The 17,289-nt window shown below is 39.6% G+C and overlaps 2 protein-coding genes across 2 annotated transcripts; both read right to left on the bottom strand.

The window, feature by feature from the left end:
- Positions 1–2,732: 2,732 nt before the first annotated feature.
- On the bottom strand, positions 2,733–4,673 carry LOC103656792 (olfactory receptor-like protein OLF4). The gene has a single exon (XM_008684218.2). It carries the CDS (start codon positions 4,619–4,621, stop codon positions 3,644–3,646), a length of 978 nt encoding a protein of 325 aa, XP_008682440.1. The 5' UTR covers positions 4,622–4,673; the 3' UTR covers positions 2,733–3,643.
- Positions 4,674–15,863: 11,190 nt separating this feature from the next.
- On the bottom strand, positions 15,864–16,997 carry LOC103656808 (olfactory receptor 7A17-like). Its single transcript, XM_008684230.2, has one exon. The coding sequence runs from the start codon at positions 16,862–16,864 to the stop codon at positions 15,932–15,934; it is 933 nt and encodes a 310-aa protein (XP_008682452.2). The 5' UTR covers positions 16,865–16,997; the 3' UTR covers positions 15,864–15,931.
- Positions 16,998–17,289: the final 292 nt, after the last annotated feature.

The following is a 17,289-nucleotide window of genomic DNA, read 5'->3' on the forward strand; positions in this document are numbered from 1 at the left end:
ACTAAGCCCAAAGCAGCAGAGGGAAAGAAATAACAAATATCAGAGCACACAGAAATGATATATAGACCAGAAAACCAACAGAAAATATTAACAAATCTAGGAGCCAAGTTTTTGAAAAGCTAAGAAAATTAACAAACCTTTATTAGACCAAAGAAAAGGGGTAAGGGAGAAGATGCAAAACTATAAAAGCAACGGCAGGATGCCTGGCTGGCTCAGTTAATTCTGAGTTAAGTCTGTAAGTCAGTTAGGTCTGACTCTTGGTTTCCACTCAGGCCATGATCTCAGGGTCCTGAGATGGAGCCCCACATCCAGCTCCATGGTCAGTATGGAGTCTGTTTCTTTCTTTCCCTCTGCTCTCCCCCTGCATTCATAAATAAATAAATAAATAAATAAATAAATAAATAATCTTTAAAAATTATTAAATATTCTTTTTTTAAATCAGCAGCAAAAAGATGACTTATAGTGGATACCATAGAAATAAAAAGAATCATAGGAGACCTTGTGTAAAATTTCACTCCACCAAATTGGACACCCTGAAAACATAAAAAAATACCTAGAAATGTATAACCCACAAAGACAAAATCAGGTAGAAGTAGGAAATATGAAAAAAAATGAATAATGATTAAGACAATTAAATCAGTACGCAAAAATCTCCCAGGAAAGAAAAGCCCAGGACCAGGGAGCTTCACAGGTAAATTCTACTAATCATATCAAGAGGAATTAATAACAATCCTTCTCAAATCTTTCAGATACTAACAGAGGAGGCATATTCCCAACCTCATTTTACAAAGCCAGGATTACCCTGATACCAAAGACAGGAAAGTTCAGTACAAAAAAGAAAACCATAGGAGCACCTGGGTGGCTTAGATGGTTAAGCAACTGCCTTCAACTCAGGTCATGATCTCCAGGTCCTGGGATGGATCCCCATGTCTGGCTCCCAGCTCAGCGGGGGGTCTGCTTCTACATCTCCTTCTGCCTCTCCCCCTGCTTGTGCTCTCTCTGCCTCTCTCTGTCTTTCAAATGAAAAAATAAAATCTTAATAAAAAAGAAAATCATAGACAAATATCCCTGATGAACATAGACACAACATTTTTGAAAAAAAATATTAGCAAACTTAATTTAAACATCATATTGAAAAGAATATATACACCACAATCAAATGGTACTTACCCCTGGGATAGAAGGATGGTTCAAATAAAGCAAGTCAGTAATTGTGCTATACTCCATTAATATAATGAAATATAACAATCATATGATCATCTCAACACATGTGGAAAAGGTTTTGACAAAAACAACATCCTTTCGTGAGTTAAAAAAAAAAAAAAACTTCAACAAACAGGGTATAGAAACCATATATGACAAACCTACAATAACATTGTACTCAAATGTTTAATGGTTAGAAAACTTTTACTCTGAGATCAATAACAAGACAAGGGTGTCCACTATCACCACTCCTATCTAAGGTAATACTGGAGGTCCAAGCTAGAGCCACCTGGCAAGATAAATAAATAAAAGGCATCCAAATCAGAAAGAAAGAGAAAGAAAGAAAGAAAGAAAGAAAGAAAGAAAGAAAGAAAGAAAGAAAGAAAAAGTTTACTGTGTCCAATTTGGTGGAGTGAAATTTTTCACAATGGTCTCCTATATAATATATATATTATTAATATATATATATATTTATATTTATATATATAAATATAGAAAATCCTGCTTACTCAACCCTTAAGAACACATTCACCTTGATGAAGAACAGAGGTGTGTGTAGAATTGTTGAATCACTATATTATACTGTACTATATTGTTCTGTACATTAACTTTGTGTCCTGTAGCAATAAAACTTTAATAAATTGAAAATTACATTTCTGGAAGACCTTTTGCAGAGGTGGCCCCCATTCACCCCTTATCTCTGTATCCTTGTACTTGGCAATGTGACTGTGAAGCTCCTCACATTCAGAGGTGGAGTCTATTTCTCGAGCTTTGAATCTGGACTGAACTAACATTTTATTTGCCTTGACTAATAGTGTATGAAAGTGATAGGGTGCTTCAAGGGGCCTTCGTGTGTTTCTGCTGCTCTCTGGAGCCCTGCCTCTGCTGTGCATACAAGTCCAGTCTAGCCTGCTGTAGGAGGAGACAATATGTGGAGCAGAGCCCAGTTGCTCTAACGATGGCCAACCTAGACCACCCTACCACCAGCAAGCCCCCAAATGTGAGAACACATCCAGGATTAGCAGAGCATTTCCAGCTGACCCACAGCTGATAGCAACTCATGAGGACACCAGCAGAGATCAGGGGACTTCCCGATCATAGACTCCCATGTGATTTTAAAAAAAGCATTATCTTATAGCGTTTCCTTTTGGCATGGCTTGTTATACAGCAATAGCTGACTGATACAACAATCAATGTAAACAGAACTGAGAATATTAAAAATAATCTATTGCTTCTTATTTTCAACATTTGTTCTGATATTTGAAAGGAGTATTTGTAATGGCCTGGTTATGCTCATTTATTTCAGGTAACTCTGCTAAAAAGTGACACCATTGAGATTCCCATCCAGGTATCAGAGTTTAGAAAGACCAATATGTTTGTTTTTGTAGGAATAACTTGTGGGACCTCAGTCACAAGTTTCCATACCCAGAGCATTTTTGGGCAATTCCAGCTGTTGTCTGAGTCATCCTTTGATCATAGGATGGAAGAAAGTTTAGAGTATAAAAAAGATAAAGAAATTAATGATAGAGTGAATGCACTTATCATTCACTTACTCACACTATAACATTTATGACAGCATTTTTAAACATTTTTAAAGAAGGAGTTACCAAGTTTAGGGCAGTGGAATGAGTAATGTTTGAAGACATCACTGGAAATTTTCAAAGAGAAACAGCAAAATCCCCCAATTAAATAATATAAAGTCTGCCACTAAATTCTCACTACAATTAATAAAACCCTCTAAACATGGACACCAAAGAACCCACACTTCAGTAGATGAGTAGATGAACATCACCAAAGACAAATATATATATATGGCTTGGTACAAATTTTTACTTGATCATGTCTCAGGTCTTCTCTGATACCAAGCCCATATTAAGTCACTTTGTTTATGCAAATTGGTCTTTCTGTAGGTTACACTTGAATGGTGTTTCGCATAAGCAATTTCTGCCTTACTCTTCTGTGCCAGGGATACTGCGGCTGCTGAGCTGATAAGAGAACAAGATCGTAATGACGATCACAAAGCCCCATGACTACCTACAAAACGAACCAGTAGGCTAAAGTCTCTATTATCAGGGAGAGCATTTAAGGTAGTAACATAGAAAGGAATGGTAGACACGAAGTGAAAACCTGTGATCTCGGAAGTTCCTCTAAAAATTCCCACAATAAAATTATAGAAATTCCTTCAGTTGTCAAATGTAGTTTATTTCATAAAACTAAGACAGTTCATCACTCCCTGAGGCAAATACAATCCCTAAACTGTTTTTGACTCATGATTCGGACTAAGTTTGGAAATTAAGAAAACAACGGGAAAATTGTTGGCTATCAGAAGGAGCAGAAAGTTTAATAAAGCAGTTGAACTTTAGAAAAATTGAATCTCCAGGAGACAAATAGATTAAGTTCTTCTTTCATGATATGATTAAAGAATCACAATTTCTGGCTGTTAAGCATTAAGCCTGCAATCAGAGGTACTTCTTAAAAAATGGCCCTTTAATGCCTTCCCCTTGAAAAATACATTTAGAGCCCTCTTTATGTCTCTGTTCCTCAGGCTGTAGATGAAGGGGTTCAGCATGGGGGTGACCACCGTGTACATCACCGAGGCCACTGCACTTGCGTGGGAGCTCTGGGGAGCAGCAGAGCTAAGGTACACTCCTAGGCTTGTACAAAAAAATAAGGAGACAACTGAGAGGTGAGATGCACAGGTGGAAAATGCTTTATACTTGCCCTGAGCTGATGATATTCTAAGTATGGAGCAAACTATCTTAAAGTAAGAGTAAAGAATCCCAGCAACAGGACCACCACCCAGCAGGATAGCTGCAAAGTACATCACCATGTTATTAAGAAAGGTGTCAGAACACACAAGTTGGATCATCTGACAAAGTTCACAGAAGAAGTGGGGGATTTCCACCTCTGTACAGAAGGACAGCTGCAACACCATTAAGGTTTGTAACAAGGAATGCAGGACACTCATGATCCAGGACACCAGAACCAGCAGTCCACAGATCTGGGGGTTCATGGTGACCGTGTAGTGCAGGGGGTGACAGATGGCCACAAAGCGGTCATAAGCCATCACAGTCAGGAGGAAGTTGTCCAAAACTATGAAAAGTATGAAAAAGTACATCTGCATGATGCAGCTTTCATAAGTTATGACTTTTCTCTGTGTTTGTATATTCACCAGCATCTTGGGGATGGTGGTGGAGGTGAAACAGATGTCTACAAAGGACAGGTTGGCCAGGAAGAAGTACATGGGCGTGTGGAGCTGGGAGTCTGAGCTGACGGCCACGATGATGAGCAGGTTCCCAAGTATGGTGACCAGGTACATGGATAGGAACAGCCCAAACAGGAAGGGCTGCAATTCTGGTTCCTCAGAAAATCCCAGAAGAAGAAATTCTGAAATTCGTGTATCATTCTCTAGTTCCATGTCATTGACGTGACTACCAAAATAAGAGAGAAAGAGCAGGACACAATTATGCCTTACTAACCTGGAAGATATATTATTGTTTACATTCTACACTCAATAAATTAATGTTTATATTTGTGTATGGAATACGATAAAAACACTACAAACTAGAAATAGAAGGAAACTATCTCAAGATAAACTCTTTTATGAAAAACCCACAGGAAATGTGATACTCGATGGCAAAATAGTGAACATTGTTCCTGTATGATCAAGAACAAGGCAAGTATGCCTATTTCCCTGACTGTACTCAACATACCACTGGAAGTTCTAAAGAGCAATTAAAGAAAGAAAAAGAAATGACAGGCATCCAAACTAGAAAGGAAGAAATACATTTATGTGTGCAGACAGTGTGATCTTACATGTAGAAAGCCCTAGTGATGCCACAAAAACATTACTAGAAATAATAAATTAATTCAGCCATGTAACTGGTTACAAGGCCAACCCTCAAAAAATCAGTTGCATTTTCACATATGATCAGTGAACATATGAAAAGGAAATAAAATCATTATATTTTTGTGACATCTGCAAGAATGAGACTATCACTTCCTGCCGGTCAGAATGGCTGATATAAAAGACAAGAAATAATAAGTGTTGGTACAGATGTGGGGAAGAGGGAATCCCTTACACTGCTGGTGGGAATGTAAACTGGTGTAGCCACTGTGGAAAACAGTATGGAGATTCCTCAAAAATTTAAAAATAGAACCACCCCATGGTCAAGTAATGCTGCTTCTCAAAGAAGACAAAAACTCTAATTTGAAAACATATATGCACCCAATATTCATTGTATCATTGTTTACAATAGTCAAGATATGGAAGCAGCCAAGTGTCCAGTGATAGATGAATGGATAAAGAAGTTTGGTATGTGTGTACACACAGACACACACACACACACACACACACACACTGGAATATTACTTAGCCATAAGAAAGAATGAGATCTTTCCTCCTGCAACAACATGGATGGATCTAGAGGGTGCTATATTAAGTGAAATAAATCAGACAAGGACAAATACTATATGATCTCACTTATATGTATAATCTGATAAACAGAACAAACAGACAAATGCAGAGAACAAAGTGGTACTTGTGACAACGCAGGTGTGGGGGGAGTATTTAAAGGATATTAAGGGGTACAAATGAGATCTTGCCATTTGCAAAAACATGGATGGATCTAGAGAGTATAATGTTAAGTGAAATCAGTCAGAGAAAGACAAATAACATATGATTTTACTCATATATGGAATTTAAGAAACAAAACAAATGAAGAAAGAAAAAAAGATACAAACAAAAAAATAAACTCTTAACAATAGAGAACTAACTGCTGGTTACCAGAGGGATGGCAGTGGGAGATGGGTGACATAGGTGAAGGGGATTAACAGTACACTTATGATGAGCACTGGGTAATGTATAAAATGGTTGATCACTATATAGGACACCCGAAACTAATATAACACTGAATGTCAATTATACTGAAATTAAAAAATAAAATTTTAAATATAAAAAATCCCAAGTCCTTAAAATTACCCCCCAAAAAAAATCCCCAAAATAATTATTTGAAAAACCACATAAAATCTATAGGCAAAACCATCTTAATTAAGGCAAGAAACAGAGAAGGAAGAAGTTATACATTAAGTAATAGAATTTAAAACATTTTTATGGCCAAAATATCTCCATAGAATTCAACAGAGAAACAATCATCTGTGGGGGCACCTGCGTGGATCACTTGGTTAAGCCTGTAACTCTTTATTTCAGCTCAGGTCTGATGTTGGAGTCATGAGATTGAGCCCCAGGTCAGGCTCTGTGCTGGGTATGAAACCTGCTTAATGTTCTCCCCCTCTCCCTCTGACATTGTCCCTCCTCATTAGGGTGCTCTCTCTCTCTCGCTCGCTCTCTCTCTCTCACATACCTATACATTATATGCCCATTTTCTACAGTTTTCAGCATTTTGACTGATGTTTCCAGACAGAGAGAGAGAGAGAGAGAGAGACAATAATCTGTAAACATCATTCGAAATGCTGAAAACTGTAGAAAATGGGCATATAATGTATGGGTATAATAATAATGAGCAAATCAAAATGGTGATCACATAGTGAATTTTGCACACACTCACTAATAGTTTAAGAAAACAACAAGTACATTAGGAACAGGAAGGGACAATGAAGAGGGGAAACAGAGGGGCACAGGAACCATGAGAGACTATGGACTCTGGGAAACAAACTGAGGATTTCAGAGGGGAGGGGGTAGGGGCTGGGTTAGCTCAGTGAAGGTTATTAAGGAGGGCACATGTTGTGATGAGCACCGGGTGTTCTGCGCAAACAATGAGTCATGGAACACTACGACAAAAACTGAAGATGTACTGTGTGGTGACTAATATAACATAATAATAAAAAGATAAATAAAAAATAAAAAGAAAAAATAAAAGAAAAGAAAAACCAAGAAGAAATCCCTTCCACACCCATCAGCTTGTCAAAAAATTTAAAGATCAAAAACCAGGGATGTACTGTATGTGACTAACATAATATAATAAAAAATATTATTATACAAAAAAATTTAAAGAGCTGTTACATCAATTGGGATTGGAACTTTTAAACAGGTAGAAAAGTGGTACTCTTTAATTTTCATTGCAGAAATGTGATGTGCTATACAGTTTTGGGGAAATAATCTGAAAACAGCTATCAGAATTGAAAATATAGATATGCATTATTTACCTCAAGGTTTCTCGTCTCAGCACTATTGACATTCGGGCCCAGATCACTCTCTGTGCTGGGGTTTATCCTGGGCATTGTCGGATGTTTAGAGCATCTCTGGCCTCTAGTGACACCTCCCTGTCTGACAGCCTAAAATGTCCCTGGACATTGTTCAATGTTCCCTGAAGGACAAAATTGATCCCAGTGGAGAACAAGCATTTTAACTGAATCTCAAAATATATTTGTGTAATTGGTGTAACAGTAAGTTAATGAGAAAGAATATGAAAAATCCTCAAAAGTATAAATAACACAGCCATAGCCTGAAATATTATGGGATCACTGAAATAATGAATTAGCATTGTACTGGTTGATGGAGGCAAGTCTGTAAGGTGCTATTGAGAGAGACAAGCTATAAAAACAAACAAAACAAAACACTGCATCAGAGCATAAAAGACTATTTACAATGTGCATAGGATTCTCTGCATGAATTTGATTAAAGGGTATGAATATTATGTGTGCATAATATAGAAACATCAGTTTCAAAAGAAACTAAGAGGTTAGAACAAAGGATAGTAGTGAAACTGAGACTAGGTTAGGCAGGGAGCTATCTCAAATGACAGTCTGAAACACAATGACAACGTATAACTAATTTACAGACATGCATAAAATAGTGTTAATGTAATGACATCAGCGTGGATCACTAATTCAAGGATTAAAGTGCTAAAGACTTGGAAATGGGGCCCCTGACTGGCTCAACGGTGGAGCCTGTGGCTCTAGATTTTGGGCTTGTGAGTTCAAGTCCCATGTTGGGGTAGAGATTACTTTAGAAAAACATAAAAACTTAGAAATAAAAGAATATAAAAAAAAGCCTCTTAAAGAGTAGGTAAGAAACATTATTTAAGGTTACAATTTCATTTTATACAAGATATTTTAATTAATATTAGTTTAGGAAGCATTATCTAAGGTTATAATTTCATCTTATACATGATATATTAATTCATATTTGTTAGGAAAGTGAATGCTAGTCAAACAATGAAGAAGAATACCCTTCAAATGATGGCTGCAGGTGACGTGACTTTGAGAAATAGATCTAATCACAAAACGCTGAAAGGGAGAATAAGGAATAACAGAAATGTGAAGACAAGTGGGAAATATGTATATAAGTCGATTTATTAATTCAAATGATGCAGCACTTTCTACACTTAAGCTAGCAAGAGAAGGGAGGAAAATATGACCGAATGATAGGTTTGAGCACACAAAATGGATGAACTTTACTACTACCCTCGAATACACCTCCAAATGCGTAAAGGAACTGAAGATTGAATAGCAAAGGTGATAGAAAAACTCCAAGTCTTATGTTTGGAAAAATGGAATAAAAACACAGGAATATAAACACTCCAAACCCACCAAACAAAAGCACAGAACAGACACAGACAATTTGCAATAGAAAAAGCAATGTCTAAGAAACCCAGAAATATACTCATCCTCGCCAGTAAGGAAATAATTGCAATGTAAGGCTTTTTTAGGATATCCCCTTTTCACTTCTTACATTTTTTTTAAATCGATTGGAATACCCAGCATGAAAATGGACACTGTGAAATATATGTCTCTTGATCCATTAGTCTGGGTCTTTCTCATCAATATGGGAACACGCTCAAATAGTCCCTGTCTTAAAAAGCATGAAAAGAATGCCCTCACTTGACTGCGTATCCCTCCTGGCTAAGACCCTTTATATCTGTTCCCCTTACTTGCAAAGATTCTTGGACTTGTGTTCTACTCTCATTAGGACCACTTTCTGCTACCCATCACCGCTCTTCCATCACCACGACTTCATCCTCAACAATCTCCCTTGCATGGCTGATTTCAATGTTTACTTTTGTTTTTAGGATAATAAATAAATATATTCATTAGTTACTCAAGCAAGCCAAAAACCGCAGTGATGTCCTGGTGCTGGGCAGGGATGGCTTGCCTCTCCGGTGGATTCAGGTAAATATTTCTCACCCTTCTATTCTCGCTGGCCCTTTCCAGCAGAACCTGCTGGGTTTTTAGAGTCACCTGCATGGGGTCTCTGTGAGAAAGTCCAAGTTTCTCCCTCGATGGTGGATGATGGACACTGAAGCTCTGTTCTCAAACAATTCAGCAGGAATCTCCTACCCAGACCTGGGAACTCCAAAGAAATAACCGTGTCCCATTCAGTGCAAGGTTGCACCTGCTGAGAGACAATAGCAGAAGAGATATTTACAGCTCCCTATGCTCCCTACGCATATTTCCCTCCTGGTACTCCAACCCCTGGGCACATTATCCCCCTCTGGACAGATGGACTTTTTTTTCCTACAGTTGCCTCTTCCCAAGAGACCAGCTTAGAAGTCAGGTGAATGCACTCATTACTCTTCCCTGAACTCAGCTGCCTCCCACAGAGCTAACCTCCTAGCACCTTATCCCAACCCTGAGTTAGAGCTTTCTCCAAATCTAAGAGTGAAGAATTTTTCCTTACTAAGCTCCTTGGGTCCCCCAAATATTGACTCATGGTGGGACACAGCACTGATATCTCCAGAAGATTGCTCTTCCCCCTTCAACAAGGTGAAGAACTGTATTCCTTTGATATAAAACCAGGAAGACTACAGTCCTTGGCTTCCATGACACTTTTGCTAAAACTGTTAAGAGTTCAGTGCTTTAGGATAAATTGAGAGCTGTTGTTTCTTCTAAATTTATAAAATATTTTATAATTAAAAAATGGGTATTTAGGTATGGAGCTTCAGGTTAACCAGAAGAAAAGAGTTCTGGAGATGGATGGTGCTGCCAGCTCACAGGAACGTGAATGCATGTCGTCCCGCTGAGCTGTGCACTTAAAAATGATCAAGGGGCACCTTGGAGGCTCAATTGGCCGAGTCTCTGACTCTTGATCTCAGCTAAGGTCTTGATTGCAGGGTGGTGAGTTCAAACCCTGCATTAGGCTCTTCACTGGGCATAGGGCCTAATTAAAAATAAAATGAAATAAAAATAACATAATTTAAAAAATGCTTAAGAGGTGGGTGAAAGAGTTCATTGGCATTGAGAAGAACAGTTGTGATGAGAACCAGGTATTTTACAGAAGTGCTGAATCACTAAATAGTACACCTGAAACTAATATTTTGATGTATGTTACTAACTGGAATTCAAATAAAAACTAAATAAAAGAGTATACTGATCTTAATCAGTACGGAGAAATGTATAAAATTGTAGAATCACTATAGTATACCCCTGCAATGAATAAAACACTGTATGTTAAATACAGATCAATTAAAAAATAAAGAATAAATACACATTTTTAAAAAGACAAAAGATAGAAATATTAACTATGATTATCCAGGTGGGACGAAGATAATCGCAATGGTCCTTCAAATGTGGATGAGGGAGACAAAAGAGTTGGTGTCCTAGAGACACTGAAAATGCTGCCCTGCTGTCTCTGAAGGTGGAGGAAGAGCCAGGAGCCCAAATGCAGGCGGCCAGCAAGAGAACCTGTAACTGGAAAGGAAACAGATCCTCCCTTGAGCTTCTAGAAGGAACTCAACCCTGCAGACATCTTGTTATTAGCCCAATGAGACTCATTGCAAGTTTCTGACTCCCGAACTGTAAGAGCACCTGTGTGTTTGTTTTAAGTAACTAGGGTGAGGTTATTTTACCGCGGCAGGAGGAATCTCATTTGGACACAGTCAACACAATTATTTGAGGGAACTGAGTTTAAGCCTCTCAATTTACTCATCAGCTTCCCTTGGTTAAGGGCAATTTGTATTAAAAACCCACAGTAAGTAGGAAGGAAACTTAAATCCTATGGAGGTATTCTGCCGTGTAAGCTAGTACAGTGAGCTCCTTGTGGCATAAATAGGAATGTGGTCTGACTCAGAAGCTTTGAGGCAGTGACATAGGGAAGAAACTTGTGATCAAAACTAAGGTCACTCACTGTAGTTTAGATCTTTGTTTGTATTTCTGCATCCTTTTATTTCACATAAATCGAAAAGTTCCCTCTTCTCAGTGCTATCCTCTCCAGCTTTCTCAAGATTGCTTCAACATGAAAGACGAGATCATAAATGCATCTGTGTGTGAATACGTGATGAGCTTATTTGAAAGAAAATGTGTGGAAACACACACATACACAAGACACAACCGTTACCCTCAATGTTTTCTTTGCGATAAAATAGGAAGTTCCACACATTTTATTCATTCTTAACAATGTTCTTATAAAGTTATGTTTGTTTGTTTATTTTATTAAGTGTGGGAATTCACGGTGTCTGGATAGATAAAACCCGACTTGTATATACCTCCCTGGATGGGACTAATTGAAAAGCAAAGGAGGAGCGCCCAGAACACTGGGCCTCCTTTCAAGTTTCCTGGCTGAAAACAGCCAGATTCTTACTGCGGCTCAAGTTTCTCATCTCGGGAGTAAATGTATAAATTTTGAAGAAAAACAGGCACCTGTGGTGGTCACGTACTTTGTGGACTCCTTGCCCCCACCTTATCACACGCTGCCCCATATATTATTATTATTATTATTTTATAATGATATTTTTTATTATATTATGTTAGTCACCATACAGTACACCCCTGGTTTTTGATGTAAATTACGATGATTCATTAGTTGTGTATAACACCCAGTGCACCATGCAATACGTGCCCTCCTTACTACCCATCACCAGCCTATCCCAGTCCCCCACCCCCCTCCCCTCTGAAGCCCTTAGTTTGTTTCTCAGAGTCCATAGTCTCTCATGCTTCATTCCGCCTTCTGATCCATGTATTATTATCCTGACCATTAAAGTTACACTTTCCTCCTTGCTTTGCACTTATGCCTGATGTATTACTAAGACCTCAATGAAACTGGAGACAAGGCTTTGCTCAGGGCCTTGCACCACTAGAGCGTCTGGTCCCCAGGCCTCTCCTTTCTCCTACTAAGGTGTGTGGAATAATGTTTTCATTCGCCGTCTCGGGGTTTGCTGGCCAAACCCGACAATTAAGTTCCATTAGCCAGCATGTAGTACAGCATTAGTTTCTGATGTAGCGTTCAAGGATTCATCCACTACGGATAACACCCGGTGCTCATCACATCCCGTGCCCTCCTTAATGCCCATCCCCCAGTTACTCCGTCCCCCCACCCCTCTCTCTCCCTTCCACAAATCTCAGTTTGTTTCCTGGAGTCTGAAGTTATGCTTAGATTCCCACATTTCCTTCAGGAAGAGGAATATAATGTTCAGGAAGCTTAAATTTTTAGTAATTACCTAACAAAGCTGTTAAAACTTATGTACGCTCTTAAATTACACATACGACTTGCACTGCATACTCTTCATTTTTGTGGAGCTCCTTTAATTCACCAATGTATGCTTTACATATACAGGTTAATGTGGATAATTGTACTCCAATGATTGATTCAGTGGAACAGATCTAATGGTGCATGGCTACTGGTAGGATCTAGAACAGAGGTAGCTGACTCTCATGTAAGAGGGGTGGGAGACAGCACTTCTAATGGGGAAGAAAGCAAGTGTTAATATGGATGTACCAACAGTGGAATTAAATTTAAGTAACTCACATGATAAACCAATTTTTTCTGTGACTAGATTAACCCACATATGGAAATGCAGTAATGAGAGCCCATAGAGTGGCCGAGACAGAAGAGCATTACAGCCTCACATGACACCATGGATGAGCCTTAGAAATGTAATGTAGAGATTGGCAGCTGACTCCATATCCGCGAGGAGCTCAGCAGAGACCAGAAACCCTTCCCAGCAGATGTCATCTGATGTTAGCGGTATTAATGATATCCCCTAGGACAAGGACAGCCTGTTATCAGCAATATTTGACTAACACAATAATCCAAGCGAACAGACAGGAGGCAGTTAGCGAGCACTGGTTTTTATTTGTGGTGTATGATCTGACATTAAGGAGAGCAATTCGTCATTATTCAAGTTTCCTTCCAGGGACTCTATGAGCAGTGACTAGCTGTGGGCTCCCCTCCGAGTCACTGGGAGTATTTGAAGGACATGCTTGTTGTGTAGAACTGTTGACCCTGAACCCCAGGACCAGAAGGATATCCACCTCTCGTGTGAAGCTTCTTCTGATAATGCAAGTGGATGGAATTTCCGAGCAGGAAAGAGGTATGAAATCAATGATACTGATATGGTTCCTTCACCAGCCTTTACTATTTGTGAAACATTTTAGGAAAAAGGAGTTATTTCATGGAACAACAAGAGAGTCATATTAGCTGGTAGCATTAAAAGTTTTCAAGTGGAAACAGGAAAACAAATCTGGGATAAAACATAGATACATTAAGCAATCTGACACCTCAGTGAGTAAACCCCCTCAGTTGTGGACACCAATCATCAATAAATAATATTCAGTAAATAGATGCACAACATAAAAAGGAAACATTTTGATTATTAATAAAAAGGTGGTTTGAAATGTTGCAACCTGGTAGATCTTAAATATTTTTTTTTATTTTTTAATTCCAGTATAATTAACATACATAGTAATGTTAGTTTCAGGTGTACAATAGACTGATTCAGCAATTCTATACGTTGCTCAGTGCTCATAACGATAAGTGTGCTCTTAATCCCCATCTCCTATTTCACCCAACCTCTCCCCAATTCCCCTCTGGCAACCACAGCTTTGTTCCCCATATTGAAGAGCCTAGATTTTTGTTTGTCTCTTTTTTATTGTTTTATTTGTTTTGTTTCCTAAATTCCACATATGAGTGAATTATATGGTATCAGTCTTTCTCTGACTGACTGATTTCCCTTATCACGATACCCTCTAGATACATCCGTGTTGTAAATGGCTGCATTGAAGTAAAAAGCTTCTGCACAGCAAAGGAAACAGTCATCAAAACAAAAATACAACTACTGAGTGTAAAAGATATTTGCAAATGACATATCCAATAAAGGATTAATATCCAAAATATATAAGGAACTTATAGCAAAAAAATTACCGGTAATTCGATTAAAAGTGACCAGAAACATGAACAGACGTTTCTCCAAAGACGACATCCAGGTGATCAACAGACCCTTGGAAAGATGGTCAATGTCACTCATCAGCAGGGAAATGCAAATGAAAATCACAATGAGATATCACCTGACACCTGTCAGACTGGATAAAATTAACAACACGGGAAACAACAGATGTTGGCAAGGATGTGGAGAAAGGCCAACCCTCTCGCAATGTTGGTGGGAATGCAAACTGGTGCAGCCACTTGGAAAACAGAGTGGAGGGGCTAAAAAAATTGAAAATAGAACTACCCTACAATCTAGGGATCCCGCTACTGGGATATACCCAAAGAAAATCTATTCTCATATTTGTGGTCATCTCTGACACTAACAGCATATCGGGTCAAACTATTTATCAAATTCTCTTTCCACGTAGACTCCACTGGAGCTATATGTTTGCTCATCAGCATTTGCTAGTGACTATGGCAGGCGTTAGGACACCCAGGTGAATAACAGAATAAAACAAGGAAACTAGTTTTAAAGCACAGGAGCATGTTTGTAGAGAAAGTACCTGACGTTAAGCTTTTGATTTTTGAAGCCTCCATTTTGGAGACAACCATGCTGAACAGACACATTGTCGGGTGTGGGACACTAATACCAGAGAAGCAGTCAGGCTGCCCCAGCCATGAAACACCTCTTCCAAAACCCTGATAACCTCCATACTGACACATGAGTGGCTGTGCCTTCCCTTCTGTGCCAGAATTTCACTCTGTTGTTTTAAGCTGGTAAATAAAGAGTGAACCTGCAAACCCCTAGTCGCTCTGCCCATGGACTCCAATAACAGGCCCCCTAGACCTTTCTGCCCATCCCTACAAGAACCTGTGATGATGAACCTTGTCTTGTTACAGTCTCTGATGGGTGCTGCTGAGGCCTGTCTTGCAGTCACAGTGAGAACCCAAGGGCTGGTGCAGCCACAGCAGAGGCTCTGGTCAGGGAAGCATCTGTGGGAATGTCCACAAGCACAGGGCGCAGGGGGTGCCTGGGCTTTCCTAGCCTGAGCATCCCTGTCAGGAGCCTGAGATGTAAACAGAACAAGGTTAGAATCCACATCATCAGGAAGAGGAGTGAAGGTGTGATATAAAAAGACTGACAGTCTAGGTGAAAACTGGGGTTCTGTATTCTCATCTACAATAAGGTTATGTGAAGGGTTCTTGGCCAAGTGTAGTTTCTTCCATATGAAGAATACAAATCATGATTATTCTTTTAGGAAATCTAGGGAAATTTTACTTGGCATGAGATAAGTCATTTAAAATGAAATTATTTTTAAAAAATCCAACCTGTCCCACGTATGTTACAGAAATTTCCAGGCACTTGTGATATAAAGGTTGGAAAACACTGGGGACATATGAAAGTGGAGAAAGGGGGAAACTGTGTGTGTTTCAGACAGAGCAGAAGCTTAATAAAGTGAGTTATGCAAATGTATAGAGAAGTTGATTTCAAACAAATGGCAATTCCAGAGAATAAATAGAAGGAGCAGATTCTACTTCCAAAGCCTGATCAAAGAATAGCAGTTCCTGGCTCTGAGGCTGTGAGCCCTGCAATCATGGAAACCTCTTCAGCCCCAGGGCAATTGGCCCTCACATCACTGGAACCCCAAGGACTTTCTTCAGAGCCCTTCTTATGTCTCTGTTCCTCAGGCTGTAGATGAAGGGGTTCAGCATGGGTGTGACCACCGTGTACATCACCGAGGCCATTGCACTTGCGTGGGAGCTCTGGGTAGCAGCAGAGCTAAGGTACACTCCTAGGCCTGTACAATAAAACAAAAATACAATGGAGAGGTGGGATGCACAGGTGGAAAATGCTTTATACTTGCCCTGAGCTGTTGAGATCCCACATATGGAGGAAACTATCTTAGAGTAAGAGTAAGAGATCCCAGCCAGGGGAGCAGCAGCCAGCACCACTGTTGCAAAATACATCATCATGTCATTAAGAAAGGTGTCAGAACAGGCAAGTCGGACCACCTGATTGATTTCACAGAAAAAGTGGGAGATTTCCACCTCTCTGCAGAAGGTCAGCCGTAACACCATTAAGGTTTGCAATAAGGAATTCAGGGCACTCATGATCCAGGACACCAGAACCAGCAGTCCACAGAGCTGGGGGTTCATGATGACTTTGTAGTGCAGGGGGTGACAGATGGCCACAAAGCGGTCATAGGCCATCACACTCAGGAGAAAGGCATCCCAGCCTGAAAAGAGTAGGAAAAAGTATATCTGAGTGATACAACCATCATAGGTTATGTCTTTGCTCTGAGTCTGGATGTTCCACAGCATCTTGGGGACGGTGTTGGAGATGAAACAGATGTCTACAAAGGACAGGTTGGCCAGGAAGAAGTACATGGGGGTGTGGAGGTGGGAGTCAGAGCTGACGGCCAGGATGAGAAGCAGGTTTCCACACACAGTGATCAGGTACATGGAGAGGAAAAGCCCAAATATAAGGGGCTGCAGTTCTGGTTTTTCTGATAATCCCAGAAGAAGAAACTCTGAAATTTGTGTATCATTGCCTGGTTCCATATGGTGGAGAAGACTACCAGTGAACAAAAAAAACAACAGACTAATTTTTCAATACTGAACATTACAAGTAACATTGAAATTCTGCAATTTTCATTTTGCAATCAGAAATTCAATATCTTGGGGGCGCCTGCGTGGCACAGTGGTTAAGCATCTGCCTTCTGCTCAGGGCGTGATTCTGGCATTATGGGATCGAGCGCCACATCAGGCTCCTCCGCTATGAGCCTGCTTCTTCCTCTCCCACTCCCCCTGCTTGTGTTCCCTCTCTCGTTGGCTGTCTGTATCTCTGTCGAATAAATAAATAAAATCTTTAAAAAAAAAGAAATTCAATATCTTGTGGTGCCTGGGTGGTTCAGTTGGTTAAACATCTGCGTTCAGCTCAGGTCTTGATCCTGGAATCCCAGGATCAGGCCCTGTTTTGGGCTCTC

This window comes from Ursus maritimus, unplaced genomic scaffold (genome assembly GCF_017311325.1).
Source record: "Ursus maritimus isolate PB19 unplaced genomic scaffold, ASM1731132v1 scaffold_37, whole genome shotgun sequence".
NCBI lineage: Eukaryota > Metazoa > Chordata > Mammalia > Carnivora > Ursidae > Ursus > Ursus maritimus.